The 22,858-nt window shown below is 48.3% G+C and overlaps 4 protein-coding genes across 5 annotated transcripts; 3 read left to right on the top strand and 1 right to left on the bottom strand.

The window, feature by feature from the left end:
- Positions 1 to 10,275: 10,275 nt before the first annotated feature.
- On the top strand, positions 10,276 to 12,137 carry LDX57_008979 (uncharacterized protein). Its single transcript, XM_046090700.1, has one exon. It carries the CDS (start codon positions 11,453 to 11,455, stop codon positions 12,026 to 12,028), a length of 576 nt encoding a protein of 191 aa, XP_045946675.1. The 5' UTR covers positions 10,276 to 11,452; the 3' UTR covers positions 12,029 to 12,137.
- A 54-nt stretch (positions 12,138 to 12,191) lies between these two features.
- On the top strand, positions 12,192 to 15,746 carry sge1 (camp independent regulatory protein). Its single transcript, XM_046090701.1, has one exon. The coding sequence runs from the start codon at positions 13,296 to 13,298 to the stop codon at positions 14,715 to 14,717; it is 1,422 nt and encodes a 473-aa protein (XP_045946676.1). The 5' UTR covers positions 12,192 to 13,295; the 3' UTR covers positions 14,718 to 15,746.
- A 947-nt stretch (positions 15,747 to 16,693) lies between these two features.
- Positions 16,694 to 17,851, bottom strand: LDX57_008981 (uncharacterized protein; the record flags this gene model as incomplete). The annotated part of the gene is made up of 1 exon (XM_046090702.1): positions 16,694 to 17,851. The coding sequence occupies one exon, from the start codon at positions 17,849 to 17,851 to the stop codon at positions 16,694 to 16,696; it is 1,158 nt and encodes a 385-aa protein (XP_045946677.1).
- A 617-nt stretch (positions 17,852 to 18,468) lies between these two features.
- On the top strand, positions 18,469 to 20,722 carry LDX57_008982. Of its 2 annotated transcripts, XM_046090703.1 has the most exons (5): positions 18,469 to 19,146; positions 19,196 to 19,312; positions 19,448 to 19,770; positions 19,824 to 20,088; positions 20,425 to 20,722. In XM_046090703.1, exons 1-5 carry the CDS (start codon positions 18,950 to 18,952, stop codon positions 20,555 to 20,557), a joined length of 1,035 nt encoding a protein of 344 aa, XP_045946678.1. In that variant the 5' UTR covers positions 18,469 to 18,949; the 3' UTR covers positions 20,558 to 20,722. The 2 variants fall into 2 exon arrangements, with proteins under 2 accessions (XP_045946678.1, XP_045946679.1); XM_046090704.1 differs by having other exon boundaries at positions 18,469 to 19,312.
- Positions 20,723 to 22,858: the final 2,136 nt, after the last annotated feature.

Raw genomic sequence — 22,858 nt, forward strand, 5'->3', positions numbered from 1 at the left:
ATGGCCGTGACGAGTGAGTGAATAACGAATCGATCACATCCATATTCTCCGTGGTACACCGTAGGGTTTCTGTTTCATAAGCTAGCTAGCACAAATATAGAGATCTACACCGTTCAGAACAGATCGAAATACAAGGGGCGAAATGGAGATCGTTGCGGTAGCTAGCAAGCAACTACTCGTAGACACTGGATAACTCCGTAGTAGTAAATGGGATCCATACCCCGTTGACCGTCCCCCTACGCCCACGCCTAACCGGTGTACTCTGCAGTCTGCACTAGTAGAGTCATATCCAACTACCATTCAGCTCCGAGCTCCTCCGGCCAGACGCGGCACTAGGCCATTCCATCAGATATTGAGCATTGGAATGATGGCGACGAAGATGACGCCGCAAAACGCTGGGCGTGTCGAAGAAATTTCCGCAAAAGTAATCATGTTGAGACACGCGCAGACGCCAGAGCCACGTTTTTATTTTTTTTTTATTGTTTTCTTTTTTTCCCCTTCCTTCTTTTTCTTTTAGTAAACGAAAAAACAAAAAAAAAAAAATGATGAGATATTTTAGAAAATGACATACTCCGTAAAGAGTAATTAAAATAGGGTGAAACGAATCCCTGTCAGTTTGTGGGGGACGGCAGACTTTTTTTTCCCTTCTTTTCCTTTTCTGGGTGGTTGTGTATTCGTTTTTTTTTTTTTTTTTACACTTTTATGTCCTCCCTTGCTGCGATTTGGGTCGTGACTTTGTCAGGTTGTGATGTTTAGATGATGCATTCAGTACCTGATCTCATGGAATTTTTTTCATAAATTTGTATTTGCAGTTCTCGATAAATTACAGGGGAAAAGCTCTCTCTCTCTCGCATGGAAGATTCTTCCCTCATCGGTTCAAGCCGGAGACTCCGTAAACCGTTAGAGAAGGGGGTAAGAGAGAAAAAAAAAAATTACACCTACATACTAGTTCTTTTCTTGTTCTTTTACCCTTGTCATCATAGTCAAACGCCGTCTGTCCGTATAATAGATTAAAGGTGGATAATGGATATTCGATAGAGTGGGGGGGGGTGGTGAAGAGACAGACGATCAATCTACATTGCCCGGCACAACTGATAGTCTGTAGTCTTGATAGGCGATAGCACACTGACTCCCTGAGCCTAACAAGCAAGGGGCAAAGGGATTTTTATTTCCCCCTCGGTCGTTGTTGATTAGTTATTAATTATTATTACAGTACGATGAGTTTTTTTTTCTTGCTGCCTACTGAGCACGGCCTACAGGCTACTTACTTACTATACTGCGTCTGGTGGATATCATTATCCGGATGTTTTCTGGTACGGTCTAAATTAGTTGATTCATTGATCAGCTAGGTAGGTAGATTGTTCATACCAGGTTAGTTAGTAGACTTACACCGTAAGTATAGTTCAGCTTGGGGATCGACTAGACCGGCATCATATTCGACGAGTTGGGTTAACAGTGGAAAAGATCTAGAAGCTCGACAGAGTTGATCTAGACAAGGGTGTGAACACCATTTTTTTTCTTTTTTTTTTTCCCTCTTGTTAGTTGTTGCCGATGGAGTCCCGTTTTTAGTCTGCAGGATGGCGAAAAAGCAATTCTATTGAAATTTTCCTATGGCTGAAGGTTTTTTTTTTTGTTCTTTGCTCTTCTTTTTTTTTTTTTTTTTTTCTTTTTCAGACTAACGCCCTACGTTAGCCTGGTGGCTGGTGGCTCGAGGCTCGAGGCTGAAGTGCTGGCTGCTGAATGATGAGGCGAGGTCTAGATGAATTAGTTAGTTAACTAACTAACCAGACGATGAGGTGAAATGATTACATTACAATTCGGTTCTTTGTTCAATGGCAACGACTATGAAATGGTCGCAGCACTAGAAAGGATCGAGTATAGTCAGTTCAGAAATGAGATCAACCATGCATTATTAGAAGCCACTAACCCGACCCTTAGCAATGTTCTAATATATATTAAACAGGAATATTAATAGCATGGAGGACGGAGTTTACTGTACTCTGTTAAGTGTTAACTGATTACTGATCCCTCCTGAGGGGCCCAAGCCAGGCGCCGTGGCAGATTTAGCGGTCAATAGTCATGCCAGAGTCAAAGACCACATGGCTGGTTGACCTTGTCCTGGACTGTGATTGCATAAGAAAGGAGGCTGAGAGGAGATGGATGAAGATCCTTCGTCAACGCATGATACCAGATACAGTTGGTTGGGTATCAAAGGATCTGGTTATCCTGTCGAGTGTCGTAAGTCGCCTGTACCTAGACACCGATGCACGGGGGACAGAGTCCTGTAACTGGATCGCCCGAGAGGATAATCATAGTACTACGCAGAGCAGAGCCGTTGCACAGACACAGCACTATTGTTTCTCCATTTCACATGAAGAGGTGGTGAAACATGACCATAGTATCTTTAAGAGAGGAGAAAAAAAAGGGGGGGAGTTCCGAATTTAGACAGGTCATTTTAGGGAGGTTTTTTTATGACGAGTCGCGATGCTATGGATGACGATGTACGGGATGTGTAGGATCATTATTGCTAATTATTAACAGTCCGTTTGAAATATGATTTACCCCGACTACTCGGTGCCCGTCGTCCTGAATCACACTTTCCTCATTTGCTTATCTTCAAAATGTGGGGGAAGAGAGTGTACGATGCACATACATTATACCGAAGCACCTTGCGTCCACCATGCATCATCTCATTGACGGGTCGCAATTCCTAATGTACGGAGTATGTGCCATCCTCTGTGCACGGAGTACGCTACGACCTAGAGTCCCATCTCCGATACCCGACCAGCCAGCCGGACGACCGGGAATAGCATCAAGTCCCTCGGAAGGAGGGACTGAGGTCATAGATCCATGGAACAAAACGGGGAGCACTCTTCTCCGTATCCTGATCTTCTTGTCACAAAGCGAGCAAGGATTGCGAGCAGATCATCATTCCTCTTTTGTTTCACGGCCGTTTTATCTGACTGGGACGCCATGACTTAGTCGGGAAGTACCCATTGGGTTTTTTCTCCGCATCAACCAAGCACAGATGCTTAATTCCAGGCGCTAACCGGAACTATTTGCTTGCGGTGGAGACTCGTTCCCATAATCTAGCCTGTCCTCGACCGATCAGAGGGAGGGGACTGGAGAGGGGAATGATTAACATGATCGTGCTTCTTATTCGTCTTTGCCTTGCCAGTGCCAACGCGGATTGTCGTCCTCTCGGCTGGTCCCCCTTTTGTTGCGCCCCCGATTTTCGGACGGACTAAGATCCCGTACACTCGAAAGGGCAGAAGATTGTCAAATGCACTGACCAGGAGTAGGATAGAACCGGTCCATTTAATATTGATTGAATCGATTGATTTAAATATTTAGAATATTCAACCTGGTAGGCTCTCTACTCCCCCATTTGGGTCTCTCGATATTAAATTAAATTTTCTTAAAATGCACCAGGAATAATTCTCCTTTCCCCCAGGTTTGATACGGTTTGGGGGCCATGACCAAATCATATCACTACACGAGCTTGTGGCGCGGCGTACAGGACTAGTACATGCATACTAGCATGCTTGGGAACCTATCACGATCGGTTCTCGGATGGATTGTCCACGACCTCCGCCGCCCCCTTCGGCGTCTGAGTCTGGGCAGTGCCTGAAAGGAGCAAAAACCTCTCATTTTTTGGGGGGGTGAACGGCACCGCGGACCAGTAAACGCGGATTGGCGGCTAATAGTAGTAGGTCTTGACTACTTGACTAACTGATATCCATGTCCAGGATACGTAGGACAATAATTAAAAAAATAATAAGTGGGAAGGATTCAATTGGAAAATATTATAGAAATATTGAACGAATCAAAACACTTGTCCAGATATTGAGGATTCTCGCTGAACCAGGTAATCAGCATTACTCGAATGAGCCGCCTGCGTTGCGAGTTGTAGATGAAGAGACTGGTATGATGCACCGTACCCTGCATGGACTGGTTCCTGATCCTTGGTGTTGGAGGTCATAGCCCTTGTGCGGAGTCACCATGACACCGGTTTCTCGCCTTCTGTAGATTCAACAAGTCGAAAATCTGCTTCATTCCTACTCTTGTATGATGGCCCCTTCATCCTATTCTCCTGACGAGATGATGTTATTCGGATTCCTCGCCCTTTTTCCAATTACAATGATCGACTGTACAGTAGTACGGGCTAGTACTAGTCCATACTAGCGCGGTGCAAAGGAACTCGTGTCTGCTTTACGTCGCCCCGGTCTAGCCCTTCTTGGTTTCGACATTCTTGGGCGCGCGATGATCGTCGGGTTAGATCAGGTTGACCCTGTCAAGTCAAGTCCATGCGGGATTTCTGCTTAAGGTACGAAGTCCACGACAAGTCAGTAGTTACGGAGGAGAGAGAACTGAGAAGGGAACTCGGTCCCTCGAGTCACTGAGCGCCGCGCCACAATGTTCTGGTTGGTCTTTGTCGCCGGACGGAGTTGTGTCGCTCCTTCTGATCTCAGTTTAGCTGGCTGGGCGCTTACCTAAGGTGCCCCTCCACCCTTTTCGATTTTCTGGTTCCACTTTGTCAACCCCCAATCATCGTCCACATGGCGTCTGCCACTGTCGCCCGAAGGGATTCTAAGGAGGAGAGAAAATCCAGTGCCAGAACAATTGAAACCAAAAAAGAAGAAAACGGAATCAGCACTTTAGTCTCCTCTCTAAACTAGTTCATCTTAGCGTTGCCTTCTGGTCCTGGCCCAAGTCTACGGTTCACCGTCCGTGGCGCCACTGGAGACAGTCGAGGCTGAGCAAATCACCAAGACGCTTCGAAATTAAAGAGGGGTGCACACCAGAAAAAAGGGCACAATGTCGGGAATAACGGACTTTCGAGACGGATTACTATTATTTCATCCGTGGGGTCTCTACGTCGCAGTGGAGAACATACCATCGCTCACTAAAAGAAGGGCTTCGATCGTGATAGGAAGGAGGGTACTGGTCTCCTTCCTTCTCGGATACGAAGTGCACGCGCTCATTTGTGCCTTGTGGGCAAGACACAGGATGGACGTCTTGGCTGGCCTGTGTCGCTGAGTCGCTCGCTCGCCCCGATCATTCTCGGTCCCGCCGTCGATGATGGACGGACTCGGGACTCTGAACTAAGGTAAGGTAGTCAGCAAAAAAACTGCGAAGTTGAGCGAACGGAGCGTACAACGGGATCGTCTTTTCTCTCCCGATTGGGAAATTGCACCAAGACCTGACTTATCGATTGGTTCGCCTTCTTCGACTTTGCCGGACGGGGTACGCTCGTGGGAGTCGTGGCCTAAAGGTGTTCCGACCAAGAGTCACGCTTCGCTTACCTAGGTGGCTGTGAGTCGGTCCGGTGGTCAGCGGAATAGGGCAATCCACTGCGAGGTTGAGGCGTACGAGAAGGGGGGTAGAGGGGAAGAGGAACAGACACCGTACAATGCGTCCACCGTACGGACTACGGACTTCGAGGACCGTGTACGGAAGGATTCAGATCAACGGTGGCGAGAAAGCAATAATCTCATGTATCAGCTCCCTGTGACAAGCACCGGCCGTGCCTCAGATCGTCAGTCTCCCTCCCCCTTTCCCTGCACTTCTTCTCCGCAAAACCCAAATCAATCTCGAACATCAAATCTGCCCTTTCCTTCTTCTGCCCCCTGCAGATCTCATAAAGTTCTGTCGCGAGTGCAGATCATCGACCTTGACCTGCCTATGTGGCAGAACCTTGTCCGAGGGTTAATCCCTGTCGCAACATTGCATATGCCGTTCTCACTTGACCAGCAGAGTATGTAATATGTATGCAGTACCAATAAACGAGAGGCTCTTCCACCCTGGTTTTTTGCAGCTGCATGCAATAGACGGGCCACGCCTTACGTCGATTCCATTCGGCAGAAATCAGGTTCTAAAAGAAAGTTAGATAGATTATAGCTTGTCCCTCGGTATACCTCCGTACTACATTGCCCGATACGAAGATTCGAGGTCGCTTGGCTGTCGAGCGACCCGGGCGTTTGGAAGACAGATTGGGATCGCTCTGCATGATGTGCCGCGTGTTATGAACATGATATCACCTGATAGGCTCGTCTTCTCGTTTACCGGGTGATTCGTGTACCCTGGCTACAGTATGAGATTGGAGGGCGGAACTATTCACATACGCCGGCACCCTCGTAAGCTCTCACTGCCTTGATCCGTTTTGACTGCGTCTCCCTAGACACCGGGGGTCATCTACTCCGTAAGGTAAGATCTCCTGTCCCCCGGATCATCCTTCGATGCCGTTAGACGGATTGACAGAAGTTAACCTTCTCAACCCGGACAGTTCTTGCTATGGAATTAAGTTTCGACAAGCACGCGCCAACTCGAGATCGTCTACTGTTCGCCCACTTTGTCGGGACCTGCCAATCGGACCGGAAGGGTCTTCACGGGGGCCATAAAAAAAAAAGAAGGAATAGTATAATAAACTACGGAGTAGAAAAAAGTATAATTACGGAGTGTAGTTGGATTTTTTTATTATTATCTTTTTTTTTCCAAATGATGAAAATCACGAAAATAAACAAATCGAACCGAAGAAAAAAAAAATAAATAAAAAGCCCAGTCACATGCACAATAACCTGTCTGTCTGTCGAAAGAAAAAAAGAACAATTATCCCCCGTAGGGAAAACGGACCCGGGTTGACCTGACCTGTCGCGTTTGGCCCCAAAACCTTGATTGGAGCGAAGTTTTTTTTTTTATTTTTCGCCACTCGACCGGAGGAGATTGGAAGAAGGAAGTCAATTCGGAGGAACCAGCACAAAAACCACTACCCAGGAGATGGCCTGGATCTACGGAGGATCTCCCGCGAAGGTTTGGGCGAAAGTTGTATAAGCTCGGGAGAGATGGGCACCCCTGCACGGTGAGAGTTCGATTTTCTGACTCCGTCGTTAGTTAGTTAGTTAGTAGATTTAATTTTTGGCGGACTTTGTAGGAAGAAACAAAAAACAGCCCTAAGAAACCTTACTGTGTAGATTTAGTACATACCTACAGTAGATGGTAAGGCCCTCTTACCATTTCTTTTTTTCGATCGAATCTGCGGGGAAACAAAAAAAACCTCTCTTCCTTATCCATATATTTAAACTTCTCCCTTATCTTAAATTCTATATATAAATTATACTTCAAACTTATCTCCATCTTAGCCCCCTCTCCCCTAGGGGTACGGAGTATAACTATAAGATATAGTATAAAGTAGATATACTTCCCGCCGGGTGCCCATCTCGATTCCCCCCCACTAAGAAAAAACTTTCCTGGTTCTCTCAATCGCATTATTCTTTCTTTTCTTTTCTGGTGTCGACCTTGCCTTGAATGGAACTTGATTTATCTGGATTTTCGATTTCTGAATCGCTCTTTTTTTTTTTTTTTTTTTTGTTCTGGCTTTTCTGCACGGACCTCCGTGAGTGCGGGTAGAATTGTTTCGCACTGGCCACCCACCGTCCACTGTTGCGCCGTCGGCCGTCCACCCGTGTGTGCGAGGGAGTCTCAGACTCTCAGTCTAGGAGCCTGGAGGGCGAGCGAGGAAGAAATAAAAAAAATGAAAAAAAAAAAAAAATATCTGGACTGAGAATGGGAAATGGAGGAGAAACCAACTCGGCACACTCCGACAACCTACCTTACCAATACCTTCAGTGTGGATGGTGGATGGGAAAGAGGGAGGGAAATAATTTCCTTTTTTTTTGATTATATTTTCCTACGCATTCATTCTTTTTTTCCCCCTCCCGCTTCGCAATCACATTACATTCCTTTTCCACATTGGCATTCCGATCAACGGGACGGAAGACAGCGGAATGGGGGTTGGGGTGAAAAAGAAAAAAAAAAAAAAAGAGAACGAAAGAAAAAATGAAAATGAAAAAGGGAAACCCGACCATGGCGAGCCAGGAAATAATAATGCAGTTGCGCAGGCGCACAGTCCCCCCTGTGCCGTCGGGCACCTGGTCGGTCGGTCGTAAATGTAAATCGAATCGAATCAGTCTATCTACAGTACAGTCGACACAGACCCTCATTTGCGGTGTCACCGGTTGTTGACTCCGTACTGACTTTAGGTACTGCGTTTCTGGAAGGCTGACGAAGGCCATTGATCATCCTCGTTTCTGTTTCTTAGGTACGGAGATCTGGGAGAAAAGGTTTAAGGTCAGATGGTCATGACGACGATGATGACGACGGACTACTGACTGATTGACTTGGCTATCTTAGTTACCTACTAAGTGCTGTGTACAGTACTTCAAATGCTAACTTGATATCAGTTTGTAAGAGTGAGATTCCCAGATCTCTGTCTCTCTCTCTCTCTCACACACCCCCTCTGTCCATCCATCCATCTCTGTTGATCTTGCCTCGTTCTGAATCCGCCTGCAAGTGGACAGACATGACAATGACATGACAACTACGAGACCCAATCGAGCTCGGACCGCGTTTTTGCCAGATCTGGGTCCCGGTCTTGAAATCCTACCAGAGAAATCAACGCTTCCAAACACTGGTTCAACCACACTTGGGAGTTGGGACCGGCTAACTAACGTAGAAAGTCGCCCACCCCATTCTCGTTCCCGCTCCAAGAATTCCCGATATCGAGGGGGGGAGTGGATTCGATTGGACTGGATTTACTAACTAGTTACGCTGTAAGTGGATGGCGTAGTAGGTCTCTAGAGACCTAGTATCTAGTATCTACATCTCTTTGTAGGACTCCGTACAGTAGGTAGGACTGTCTCTCTTTTCTCTGGAACCAATCCGCTCCTCCTCCTCCCCCCCTTGGCCCGCATTGCACTATGCAATAACAACCATGGCCATAATAATAACAGTCCTCGCTAGTAGCACTCCGTAGCGTTGGAAAGGGCTGAGGTCTGAGGATTCAGCCTAGGCGACCGTATTACTATCGAGTCATGGCAACTTCTAGTTAACTAGTTATTAGTTAAGGCTCGGCTGATGAATGACAATTAATCTATACCTTTACGCACGGGATAGACGTAGATTAAAATAAAATTAAACAGTCATATCAAAACCCAAAGAGGGTATGGCAAAACGCATGGACCAAGGTCTGAGGGATATTGTTGTATTATTATTTATTACTAGGTAGGTAGGTAGGTACCGTACATGGTAGGTCGCCAGCCACTAGGTCGAAGAACTGGTATAGCGAATGACAAGGTCTCGGTTATCCAAGGATGATGATTTGATCGACCAGAGACACGAAAGGTGAGGCAATAGAGACATGAATGAGAAGGAGAATGAGAGTCGATGAATCAATGAATGAATAATAATAATAATAATAACAACAGATAATAGTACTCCGTAGTAGTCATAGTAATAATAATAATAATAATAGCGAGAAGAGGGGATGGAACCTGGGACTACTGTGTAAGGACTAAGAAATTAGTGGGTGCTGGGACTGCCCGAGACTTCGATGACCGGTACAAGTGTGCACATCATCTTTTTTGCCGCCAGATTCTTTCGTCAGGGCCGGAGCCGTGGTTGGGTGGTGGCCTCTGGACTGGTTCCACCCCTGCAGACAACCCCTCAATAATCAGTCATGTTCATGGCCAAAAGGTGTTCAAGTTCAAGACCGAGGCCAGCATGTTGGAATGGAAATCAAGAAGAAAGAGACAGAAAGACGAGGCGCTTGGGCTTGGAGAGTTGGGACCTTTGGAAATCGCCAGGCGGGTCCCGTAGCACGGAGTACGGTCGCTGTACGGGTCGGTGGCGTAGACACGGAGCTGTGGTTCGGATGTACCTAGGAGGTATCGTGTTGACGGTGGTCGCTGTGAATGTGAAGATGGAGCAATTTTTACCGATTAGGAAGACTGGGGTACTGATGGAGCTAAATTGGAGAGAGAACATGTTAGAAGTTAAAAGTTAGGGCCTACGTTGAAAGAAAGAAGCACCGCTGATGAGATCCAGCGATATAGTTTCTGGAGCTTCTGAGATATGCTTCTCCATCTGTAAGGTCGAGAGTTAAATCTCAGTAGTAAGTGTTGCCCTGTATACTCGATAGACTAAGTATTAACCAATTTGATTATTTGGTTCTCTTCTGCTAGGAATCCTCCCTTCATCCCTCCGTTCTCAAAAAAGGGACATTTCGCCAGTTCACCAACTACTCAAAGTGACCACACACAGCCCCCTCCTTCGCCGTTCCCTTTTTTGAATGATCCCCAATAACAAAAAAAAAAAAAAAAGAAAAAAAAAAATCCCCATCCGCCCTATTCTGTACGGAACTGCCAATAGAATGCGCCCCCTGGAGACCCATGGCGCAGGGCCGATGACGATTCTACTCCGTGTACACCGGAGTACACAGCTACGGTGAGAATACTTGCACTAAATCAACGCCATGCGGATGTTGCTATCTGGAATGTCTCGAGATCAGATCAACTAAGGAGTCCACTATCCAACTAGTAAAACCGCTGAATACTGGTATTAGTGATCTGCTAGTTTGCTATAGTCCTCGTCGGCTGCCACGAGTTGTAGGGGGTCAGAGAATGTCCGTCTCCGTTCCATCCCATATCCAGAATCAGTATTCGCCTTCAGTTCACCAATTTAATATACGGCGTATAGCGTATACTATACTCCGTACAAAGACCTGACCGGGACGGTTCATTCCTGAGGCCTCATCAGAATCCCATCATCATTACTGTCGTCGTGTGCTGTCGCCGTCACCATTACCCTTCGTCCTCACCCTTCCCCCGCTTCTGACTCCCGCCTGTTCCTCCCTTTAAAGGATTCCACTGCGCCCACCTTGCCTTTCCTTCTTTTCCCCTCTGGAAACTCAATCTCTACTCTATCTCTACTTCCAACTAGTTTCCCCTGTCAGTTTCCCTGATCCGGGACACGCCTGCTCTCTCCAAGCTGGACTTGATGAACCTGCCCCTCTTCCCCCTCCTTTCTGGATTCAGTCCACTGCATACGTCGGATTCCTTTGACTCGTCAGCGTCTTCCAGTGTTCTCTGAACAATCTTTGACAGAGTTCCAAAGAAACTTCCAGCGAAGAGGAATAAGGGGAAAAAACAATATCGAAGCAGAACCGCAGAAAGAAAAGGCCAAAATAGAGAACGTCATTACTGTGGTACTTAAGGTTGGGTAGTTACCAGCAATTCCTAAAGCCAGAAGAGCGAGAAAACCACTTCCCCCCCAGCAAAAAGTGAAACGGGGTACCTGCTTCTGTCACCCCCCACAGGTCGGTAAGTCCATCCAGCTGTTTTCTATTGCCTTATTCTATATGAAGTTCGAAAGTTTGAAGTTTATTCGTTGTATTTTGATTTGATGTGATTTGCTTTCTTTTTTCTGGGACTTTCTTCCTTGGCCCGAGACTGGACAACTCGTTCAAGTGGCCATGATCCAACCCTGCTGGGGTGGAAATCCAAGAAAGGATGAACAGAAAAGTCCCCCTAAAATCATCCGAAAATCGATGTTGCCTCCAGACCATTTTCAGCTTTCCAGTGGAATGCATGAATGAGAAAGAAATGATGGGTCCGCGATGGCCTCATGGATTGGAGATCCACCGTCGACTTCCGGCGTTGCCCTGCTCCTTGGAATCACTAGTTGCACCCACCCATCCCATCCCATCCTCATTTTCTGCCGCCGGGCCCTCTGCTCGGGCCTGCCAGCCTGGGTCGCCCCGCCCACGCCGGTCACTCTTCACGGTCTGGCTTTTGGCCTTTGGGACTTGGGTCGTGTCTCTCCCTCTGTCTCTGGCTGTCGCTGTCTGTCCCTGCACCCGCACTCCCTGCCCGGCTTCTGGCCTAGTTGGAACCTGCCTTTTCTTTTTTCATTTTATTTTCGTTTTTATTTCTCTCTCTCTCGCTCTCTTTCGTTTTTTGCCCTTGGAGGGAAATTTGAAAAAATCCATTATTCAAATAATAACAATAATAATAATAATCAATCTGCTCCTCGATCATCATCAGGAAAGGGGCTTACTATTATTATTGTTATTATTATTTGGATTTTATTTTTCCAACCCTCCTCCCCCAAAACGAATTTCGTGCACTTTGAAGCATATCATTTTGGAGGAAAGGGCAGAAAGAAAATACAAAAGACGAAAAAGAAAACATAGGGAAAAAGAGAGAGAGAGAGAGAGAATTAAAGAGAAAAATAAAAATAAAAAAACAGGGCTTACAAATTACAATACCTACCTTACTTTTTCAGAAAGCAACCCTGCAGGAGTTGAAGCTTCCTAATTTATTATTATTATTCACCTTTTTTTCCTTTTCCTTTTTTTTTTTTTTTTTTTATTTTTCTTCCTGATCTTTTTTTTTACTTGGGCCCTTTCTCCTTCTGTTTGACGTTTAATATCTTTTCCATTTCCATTCCCATCTCCATCTCCATCTCCATCGTGTTTCATTCCTTTGATCTCTGTCTTTCTTCCCACCTCGTATGGCACCGGTGGCTGTTGTCAATCCCAGTTGTGGATAAATCGGCTTACATTCCTCCTCCGAAACAGGCACCGAACAGCTCATCGTAAGCTGAGCTGGTCTCTCTTTCTCTGTCTCTCTCCATCTTGTTCATCTTGGATCGTGAACCTGATTGATTGACTTCTTGTCTTGCTTTCTTTTCTTTTTTTTTTATTACTTTTTCTTTTTCTTTTTCTTTTTTTTTTTTCTTCCGACATTATCATACCTGGTTCCATCAGTCGCGGAAGATTCAAAAAGCCTGGGAATTACCGCAGCTTTCCTTTGGTTGAGGTGTCTAGTCAACCCAATAACCCATACGATCCGATCGCTATCCGTGGAACCGGAGCTCCAGTCGACCCAACTTTTGACTAGGGCCAGGCGATTCTCTCTCCAGATCCAAACCTGTCCCTCAACGAAGATTTGAGAAAGAACGGGCCCGTGCTTGCCTGTCGATCCGGGCGCCCAAGACTGGGTTTAAACTCCCACCATCGACCCTGTCCTTTGGTTCACTCCCTCCGTGAGCTTTTCCTCAACCTGTCATCCTCTCGTCTCTACCCTCGGGAGGCTCCCTCTTTCCTGTGAGGTTATTTGCCTCCCCCTCCCTGCCTCTTACTTTATTTTCTTGAATCCTTGCAGTCGTCTCGTTGCCAGTTGATTTTCCCATTCGCGATTTTCTTCTTCTGTTGGTTCTCACGTTCTGGGCGGCTGCGACTACTTTGTTTCTGCTTTATCCCCCTCTTGTCTGCCTGCACACGTGCGGATTTCTCCCCTGGCCTTGAAATCGGCGTGGCGTGTCTTAAGTAGCCGCGTTGCTGGGAAACCTTGATCAGCGACGGTGTTAACTCTGATTGCTTTTACCTCTCTGACCCCTTTCGACTAAAGTTCGAGCCCCCCTCCAAATCAAACAAAAGAAACAATTATCCGCCCACGATGGTCAACGGTACCACCACGACGTTGGAGCCGACGTATTATGGCTATGTTGCAACCACGCACGACGCGCTGGTCTTGTTCGAGGCTTGTCTGACCGGCGTTTTGCACCATGTGCCCCGTCGGCCTCATGATCGGGAACGCGCCAGCCTGGTTCGCAGCGGGACCGTCTTCATCTACGAGGAAAACTCGTCGGGCATCAAGCGATGGACGGACGGTGTCACCTGGAGTCCTAGTCGAATCCTGGGCAATTTCCTCGTCTACCGAGAGCTCGAAAAGCCCTTTCCGCCGGGCGAGAAGAAGCGCGCGATGAAGAAATCCAGTCGACGCCCAACGAGACCGGGAGAGCCCTATCCACGACCTGAGAGTAGCGCGCAAGGCTACTCTCCCGGTCCGTCGACCGGCCCGTATGGGGAACGCACGCAGCATGGTGACATGGAACGCGCATTGGTCGGCTCTCTGGTAGACTCATACGGCTTCAAGGACTCCGGTTTGGTGAAAAAGACGATGAGCGTGACCGTTTCGGGAGTGACGCATCATTTGGTTTCATATTACAGTATGGAGGATGTGATGCGAGCGAGTTTGAACCCGCCGTCTAACTGCCCTGAGCTACGCTATATCCGACCCCGTATGGAGCTGACTCAGAAGCAAAGCTTTCGGGCTCCTATCGACGATCTGGAATCGGGAACGCTGGAGAACCCGAACGATCCGTCTCATGCTTTGTATGGCTATCGTCCTCAGCTGGTGGCGCCTCCAGGATACGGCATCCCAAACCCTCACCCGGATTTCTACATGCACCCGGCATCGTACACTGCCACGCATCCGCCACAGTCGGCACCTATCACTGGATATTCCATGGTAGCATCAGTCCCCGGAGTACAGGCCCCCAATTCGTATCTCCCTACGCCCACGCCCCCTACTCAGATTCCGCATAAGCCGGACGACTACCCGCACTTTCGGGCTCCAACGCAATATAGCACTGGATTTGATGCCCTCGGTCAGAATCCACTGTCTTCATCGATCCCCTCAGCACTCAATACGACCATGTCGAGCTCTTTGAGTGACCGGAATCGCTCGCAGTCGGATCACAGTCCATCGGCCTATCGATCCTCGATTTCTTCTCGAAGCGTTGCAACCGATGCAACTTCGCCAATTGATCCTTCGACTCCTGGTACTTATTCACGCGGCGGTAGTTTCAGCCTGGCAGGTCAACTGGATGCCTCGTCTCATCCTTCCGTGGACTCTCGCAGCATGGCCGCGTTTGACCCCAGCATCCCTCGTCGGGAGTCGAACCCAATTCCCAATCCTTATTACGGCGCGAGTGACCGGAGTCAGTATTACATGAACACCACTGCTCCGGCTGCTCATGCTCCTTATCCAGTCTCTGCCTGGACTACGGCGGCTCCGGCTCAGCCACAAGTATAAAATACCCTTTTTCTTTTCTTTTCTTTTCTTTTCTTTTTTTTTTTTTTTTTGATCTGTGTCTCTTCTCTCTCTTTTCGTTCCATTTGACTCGCTCGTTTACTTCGCTTCGTTTCTCACATACGTTTTCAATCTTCGAAAGGGCGGCAATACGGGAAATAGACTATACATACATTCTGTGGATGATTATTCGATGCAATCTTGCTCTTAGAGGAGATGTTGGTGGCTTTCTCTGTTTGTTGCAACACGACCTTCTTTTGTGTTCTCAACGATGATACGATGATCCCCCCAACATCTACCCCTGCAGTCGTCCTTTTTTTCACTTCTTTTTCATCACCATCCTATTCCGGTTTTATTTCTTATGGGAACGATTTTTCTTTCGTGCGTGTCGCTTTAATGTGATTATGAGCAATGGGTCGGTTTGGGTGGCACGGTCTGGGGCGGCTATCTGATTTATTTTTATTGTTGTCGCTATTGGTTCTGCTTTCTGCTTTCGAGTCTGCAAACTTCATATCCTACGTTTGTTAAATAAGGGAGGAAAGCCGTGGACTTTGGTCTGGGATACCCATCAGGAAAGTTGATGTCGTTTAGGTCCATCGGCCTTGGTTTGATGCGAGTTTTATGGTCGGCCTTTTCTTTTTTCATCGTTCCTTGTTTTGTGTGTGTGTGGACCTTGCTTTACTTGCTTTGCTTTGCTCTCTGGCCCTCTTCATTTCATTCGTTCTATTACCACTCTCTTCGGCTCTGGCTTTATGCGTTTTGCTTCTATTCTCTTGTTTTCAGCGAGGGAGCTGGTGACAAGGTATCAGTCTCGTCTTTAACTGGCTGGTATTGGTAGTTTCGCTAGTTCTACATGATCAATTGCACGATCGGGTTTCAATCTTCGGTATGGTATATGCGACCGGTGTAGTTCACATTTTCTTCGTTTGACCCTTCTATGACCTTTCTATCTGTGAAGATGTCACCGTAACTTGTAGAACCATCCGTTGGGGTTGTGGTGGAGCTGGTCCCGACTGGTGATGAATACTACCTTACCTTACCCACAGAAAAGAAGAACTTGTAGATATAATTGTCATAGATAAGTAGATAGATATACTTACGTTAGGACTAGGCAGTCTAGATCCCTCAGGTGCCCCTATATACATACTACATATTAAGTACAGTACATAGTAATAGTACATAGTACACAGAATGTCACTGTTAATGATGTTATGTTATGTTGATGTTGATGTCTGCAGATCATTTTTATTCGGGAGGTGGAGTTGCCCGGATCCCGTCCGATCTCCCCGGTTTCTTCTGAGATCTCGGATGGAATTTGGGATGGGGATGGGGGTCGGAGGGTCCACATTGCGGTGATCTCAGATCTACGAACTCAGTATTACTCCGTACTCACGTAATCAGGACGCGATTGTTTTTCTATGTTGATGTTGAGCATGGTCATGAGCATGGTCATGATCGTGAATGGATCGTGATTAGAATCATAACTATAGGGGCTAAAGTACAGCAGTGTAAGTGAGAAGAAGTAAAAGTAAAGGGTGGAGGATGGGTGTGTGTGAGGTCAGGGCTGGTCAATCTAGGTAGATAGGTATTCGTATGTCTGTATCATGTAGAGGGAATGTAGGGATCAAGGGGAAAAGTGTTGTTGCTGATGATGTTGGTGATTCTCTGGTCTGCCTGATATCAAGATAGCTAATTGCTCTCTTTATCGGTATCGCTGTTCTCATTCTCCTTGTCCAGTAGAACTCGTATCGATATCGATCCTGGGTCAAATCCTGGCACCATCGGCACGAAGGATTGGTTTGCGGGGATCTTGTTGGGAAATGCAGCGGCCAAGGGCAATTGGCCTGCATCGACGGAGAGAGGGGGCCGAGTAGGCCCTCGCACCGGCTCTACCAGGCTGAAATCTCGCGTGACGTCGCGCCGAATCTCATTGTCATCTTGGGCTGGTCCTCCGTCGGGGGCAATCTGTTCGCGGGACATTAGAGACCTGCTCTGTGTTGTTCGAGGGTGGAGGGGGGTTGACTTACCATAGAAGAAACCTTCCGACCAGGCATGTGCACGTAGTCGTCGAAAGAGCTTTCCAGGGTCGCAAAATTGAATCCCTTCGAGGACGTGATGGGCTCGAACCGCTGGCCCACTTGGACTCGGAAGTCGAGCGGCCGTCGAGGCACGGGCTGATACTTGGGGATGTCCAACCACCAGCTGGGATAGGTCCAGTAGCCGAATTGCAGCACCGGCTCGATGTCGAGGGCGAACCGCACGCGGCTGTCGGCGCGCGGTTTCTGGATCAACATAGCGAACGTGAACTCCCGCGGCAGGCCCGACCGTTGTAGATTGTTTTCCTCGAGTGTCCAGACGATCTCGCCGGCCTCGACGTCAAATTTGTGTCCGCGCGGGCTCTTCAGCGATCGAACCGATCCTTGGATGCGCATCATCTCGTACCGTCGATATCGACCGTTCATGCCCCCGGACGGCGACAAGCTGGCCATCAGCGGCAGCTGGGCGACCCCTATCGACCCCGCGAGACTGTAGTTCCATTGCAGGGTTTCCGGCGACATTGCGCCGTAGAGGAGATGCGGCGCGTGCTTGAGGAAGCGCGGATTTCGAGGGCGCTGGGGGGTCCGCTGGCTTCGCGAGGGGCCGGAGCATCGGGAGTGTCGTCTGGTCGGAGGCGCGGAGGACGACGAGGGTTTGTCGCGGTTGCTTTGGACCGAAGCGCGAATAGTCGCTGCTTTAAAGCGATGCGTCATGGTGTTGGGTGAGTGGAAGACGAAGTTAATGCCGAGGAAGTCAACGTGGTCGGAGTCCTGATCCGAAACAGCGGAGCTGGAGTAGAAGCCATGCTGCAGGCGCTGCACATGGGCGGTGATGTAGGCATCGCCCGGTAGTCGACGCTCATAGATACAGGCTTGGTTGGTCAGAAGGCGAGGGTTGGCGAGGTTAGGGTCTGCAATCACCTCCGAGTTGCCGGGCGAGGTGCTCGATCTTCTGGAGGATGGAGGATCCGATGGCAGTGGAGCGGGAACCCTCACCGGAGGTGCAACCGTCGGGCGATCGATTGTCACCATGGCCATGGTGAGTCGTTTAGGGGCAGGTAAGGACTCCGTGCTGTCACTATCATCCGGCGTCGTTCCCATAGCGGCGCTGTTGACGAGCACCGCATCCTATATTGAATCGAGAGCGAGAAGGTTGACGAGCTCCATAATGTGAGATTGTGTCAGGGAAGCCATCACTTATGGGAGGAAGTTCTATGATGACGACAACAATTGGGGGACATCTGCTCTTCATTTATCAGGTGAGACGAGCCGCTAGGGGTCAGATGAGGGTGGTAGTAGTAGTATGAATGGAGGCGCCGCCGACCTGGTGAATGGAGATGTCATCTGCGCTTGTCTACTGCGTTTGTCTCTCGGCCCTCTGATTTGTCGACGTCCATGGGTTTCCTCTTCTCTCGATGGCTGATGATAGACCCTCGTTGTAGTTTTCTGACCGGGAGTGTGATGCTAGTAGTCATAGCCCCGATCATTCGCATTAGTGAAGTGGGGAAAGCATAGCATGAAAGTGAAACTGTCTAGATCCTGCGACGATATTCCATGGGAATATACATCATCCTCCGCATGTGTGGCTGGGGTCATTATGCTTATTTATAGTTGGATCGGAGATAGAATCAGCCACCAGACGCCGATTCCTGGGAGAAGGGAGTACGATTCATGGCTGGCCTGACAGAACAGGCAACCACGGCGCCACATGTGACCGGGGATGACATACACGTGACTATAGCGGAGAAACAATGTTCCGACAGCGCCCTCCCGAATCACAGGGTCTCGATTGGTCGGTTTATCTTCTCTTCTACATATTCCGTCCTCGTCGCTTCGGCCACTCGTCGGGCGCAATTGCATTCCTCTGTGGGAAGCAGTTGCCTGACTCATCTCATATCTGCGTCGCTTCTCGCTCGACAGTCCGTTGCATCGGATATCTCGCCAGTCGGAGAATTTGGGCACCTCGGTTATATCGGTCATCTACGGCACTTGAGGATAGCTTGAATCGTAATCGATCAGTATCTTGGTTACCGGTCCTGGGAAAGCAGACACTCTGTTTATACTGTCTTTCTTATCATCTTGCAAGCAGCCCATGGAATGAAACAGTACACCTCACACCACCTCTTGTCGCCTTTTCTATCAGCATCACTCTCAAGCAGTCCGTTCATTCCACTTTATCCCAGACCTTGAAGATCCATCATGGCTGCAAGCTCGCTCCTTGTTGCGCCTATCCGCGCATCCGGACAATATGGTCCCCGTCTATTCAATGGGGTCAGATCCATCCCCATTGCCCATGGCTCTGCCGCGCGGACAGTTTGGCAGGGTGTTCCGTCAAAGGAGCCCTGCTATTCCTCGATATTTACGTTGGCCAGACACTCGCGTTCCCTGCAGCACCGGTAGGATCTCTCCTTTTTCAAAGCCGGATCGATGTTGACCGGTTTTCAGACCATCGGCAATGAAGTCCTTGACCTGTACCGGGGCATCCCAATGGGTACAAGCATTCCACCAGCAGAAGACGCTGTTGGAGGATAAGAAAGAATCGGAACAACCGCTTCCTGATGGGTAGGTCTTTAGACTCTTTCTTCCCCCTTACTTTCGACTGTCCCATACATACGCATTATATGGAATATACAGACCATGCGAAATTCTCCTCGATATGCGAGTTGTTATCTCGATATTCAAACTGATATAGCTCAGCTCTAAATCCGACTCCAAGAAGTCGCCAATTCTTTCTCGGATACCGCGGCCAACTACTCATGAAAACATCTACACCGTGCCCAACGTTCTCACCTTCTCACGCTTGGTCGCTGCTCCTCTAGTGGGTTACTTCCTGGTGCACGACCACCATGCAGCAGCGCTGGGACTCTTTGCGTATGCTGGAATTACGGACCTGGTTGATGGTTATATTGCGCGACGCTATAATCTCCAAACGGTAGTTGGCACGATCATTGATCCGATGGCCGATAAGCTACTCATGACCATCGGTGTTGCTTGTTTAGCGGTCAATGGGTCCATTCCCGGTGCGTTGTGCCCACCTACCCATCCCTATGCTATGCTAACGGAGACCCCTTAGTTTGGCTTGCTGTCATCATACTTGGCCGGGATATTGGTCTTGCCATATCCGCTATTTACTATCGCTGGATCTCTCTCCCGCCGCCCAAGACTATGGCCCGCTACTGGGATTTCTCTCTGCCATCTGCAGAGGTGAAACCCACGGCAATCTCAAAGGTCAACACGGCTCTGCAGCTTCTGCTCGTCGGAAGTGCCATCGCCATGCCTGTGGTTCCAGAGCCATTCCTCGATGCATGGCACTTGAAGGAGGCAATGACCGCATTCCAGTAAGTACAGTCCCATAATGCACCATGTCCCTTTCTCCCCCCTTTGTCGTGGTCTGCCACTTTAGCAAGAACCGCACATGAGCAGGTGGGCGGTATGGGCCACTGTTTTCTTATCCCCAGTACATACGACCACAGGGTGTGGAGAACAGGGCTTCCCGTCCGCTCAGCCGTACTTAAGCCACACGCCGGCCGGTTAGTAGTTGGGTGGGTGACCACCAGCGAATCCCGGCTGTTGTATGTTTTTGTTTGCTCCTCTTCCTCTTTTTTTTTATTCTTTATTCCTTCACCTCTTTTTGCATTCGCATCCCGAAGATTTTGACTGACAAACCAATCTAGGTACCTCGTCGCGGGAACCACCGTTTGGTCCGGCCTGAGCTACGTCTTTTCTAGAAACGCGGTGAAAATCCTCACGAAGGAGGAAATCCAGAAGCGCATTGCCAGGGCCAGTGCAAACAAAAAGTCTTCGTAGATTATCGAGTCCGAGCTGTATAGTACCATGTGTATTGTATGTATATAAATAGCCGTGGCATAGCATACCTAGCATATCATAGTGGATGTTTGTCAGACTCATTGAAGCAAGCATATTCTTTGTTTGTTCATGTTTTGTCTTCTTCTTCTCTCTTCATCCTACTTACGGTCTGAATCGTAAAATCATTCTACTACTGACTCGCTAATATGTACACTCACATGCAAGATGATATATAGACCGGGAGATCCGCCGTTTTATTGATTGGGAGTGAAGAGAAAAACATGGAACTGTTATAATGATTCAAAACACGTTATATGATGGTCGGCTGCCTGAATTCTCGAACGACTCGCAGAACAATATGGGACTTGACTTGGTGATTGGCTCTACAAATTGAGTTTTGCTTTTCCGACTACGGTAGATTTCCCCTTATATTTCTGTAGACAGATGTACCCGATAGGCTTGTAGAACGGCGAGGTCATTGAACAGGGAGGGTTTCCAAATGGCACATTGGGCATACAGCCATAGATATATAGACTCAATATTCTAATAGTAGAATGATACTGCGAGATTGATTTGAGAGACAAAAAGAGAAAGGACAAACTCGTATGCATGCTACATTCTACATTCTTGAACAGCTGATTAGCTTTATTTGGGCACCGTCTGTGTTGTCGTCTGCTCGTGTCTCAAAGACCCAATTGCGAAATCTTTGACATATCATGGGAGATGTTACCGGTCGACAAGAAGTTAACCAAGCAGAGGAGTTGCCAGAAAAAGCCATATGCAAAGGCAACGCACACCGACCAACTTCGTGCAAATGCAGTCCATCTATTTTTACAACGTCAGTCACCTACATACAACAGTCGATTGCGTGTTCTGGCCAAGAAGTATACTCGACGCAGTTATGAAACTCCGTGCCATCTGTGTGTCAGACCGATATTTCGAAGTCGGATATAGGTACATCGGCGAAGCATGTACCCTTCTAAGCGGGATTTGCGTCGAAAGGGAGAAGAGCAAACAAGTCAGACAGGCCGAGCCCGAAAGAGCATTCCGGAAGCATTAATATACCCCAAGTTCTAAAGAACCAGTGAGAAGACCAGCTCCGATGCCCGGTTGCAGGCATCGAGGCGGCCGAAGAACGAGATCGGCGACGGGCCATTTTGGACAGAGGCGGCGGTGTGTTTCCGAAGCCCTAATTTCCCTCCAGCGCGCCAGATTAATTAACAGCAGGAGGACCAAAACCAGAGTGCTGTCTCTGTACTATTCTGTGAGAATGATCTATCACTTTTATCGTGCCACGTATCAGTCATATACCGGTACGATAAAGGCAAACTCCATGATCACAAGATAGCTCATTCTGATATCCCGACGCGCCATAGGAAGCAAAGAACGGAGTACCGAGGACCAATCGGCGCAGTATCAGCGGTTCAGCATGGATGCCTGAGAGTAATCCGCGTGCATGAGCGACCGGGGACGAGTGGGCCCTGGAGACGTCCAGGCTCCAACCGATCTAGGCAAGTGAGATTGCTTTTCATTGATTTAACCAAACCTGAGCTTTGACTCATCGCTCTCTGTCAGACGGATAAACCCTTTTGTCATTGGGGATGTTGATGACGCTGAATAGATTAGGTAGATGGAGGGCTGATTAATCCCTCGAGACTCCTAGAAATTGCTCGCTAAGACTGTTAGTCAACCTTCACGAGGGCTTAGAAATCAAATCCACTAACTGTCCAAGCGGCGGTGGTCAGTGCGGGTGGCATAATCATACACCATTGGTTTGTTGCCAAGGTCCCCAGGTGCGTGTGGATGGTGTAGTCAGCAATGGTGAGTGATGGTAACTAGGGATTGGGACCTGGAGAAGCAAATTGAAGGCAAGACGAGAGCCAGGAGTTGGGGATGTATGTACCAAAGGATAGATCGGACGAGTCAGGCGTGGAGGAGAAGCATCGTGGCGGCTGACTCGGGGCGAGGGGGGTTTCGGAGACTTATTTTTAAGGCTCCTCTCTACCAACTTCAGCCTCGGCGGAGTTAATAATAATGGATCAAGGGCATTCAGGATGACGACTCCACCCAGCAACTCGGAGTTCCGATAGATCATCGAGTATGTCACCCTGGGCCTGGGAACTCCAAACTTTTGCTTATTTTGAAATCTGTCAATGGAGGATGAGGAGTGACAATCAGACTCCGTACTCCCGTAGTAACCAACTCGGTTAGGGAACAAAAGCGTATTAGTCAGTCTGGGTTAGATGCCTCAGGCTTGGCGGAGGGAACCAAGGGTCTCTTCGATCTTCCGCCGCTGGCGAA

Source organism: Aspergillus melleus, assembly GCF_016097325.1.
Source record: "Aspergillus melleus strain CBS 546.65 chromosome Unknown contig5, whole genome shotgun sequence".
In the NCBI taxonomy this organism is placed as follows: domain Eukaryota; kingdom Fungi; phylum Ascomycota; class Eurotiomycetes; order Eurotiales; family Aspergillaceae; genus Aspergillus; species Aspergillus melleus.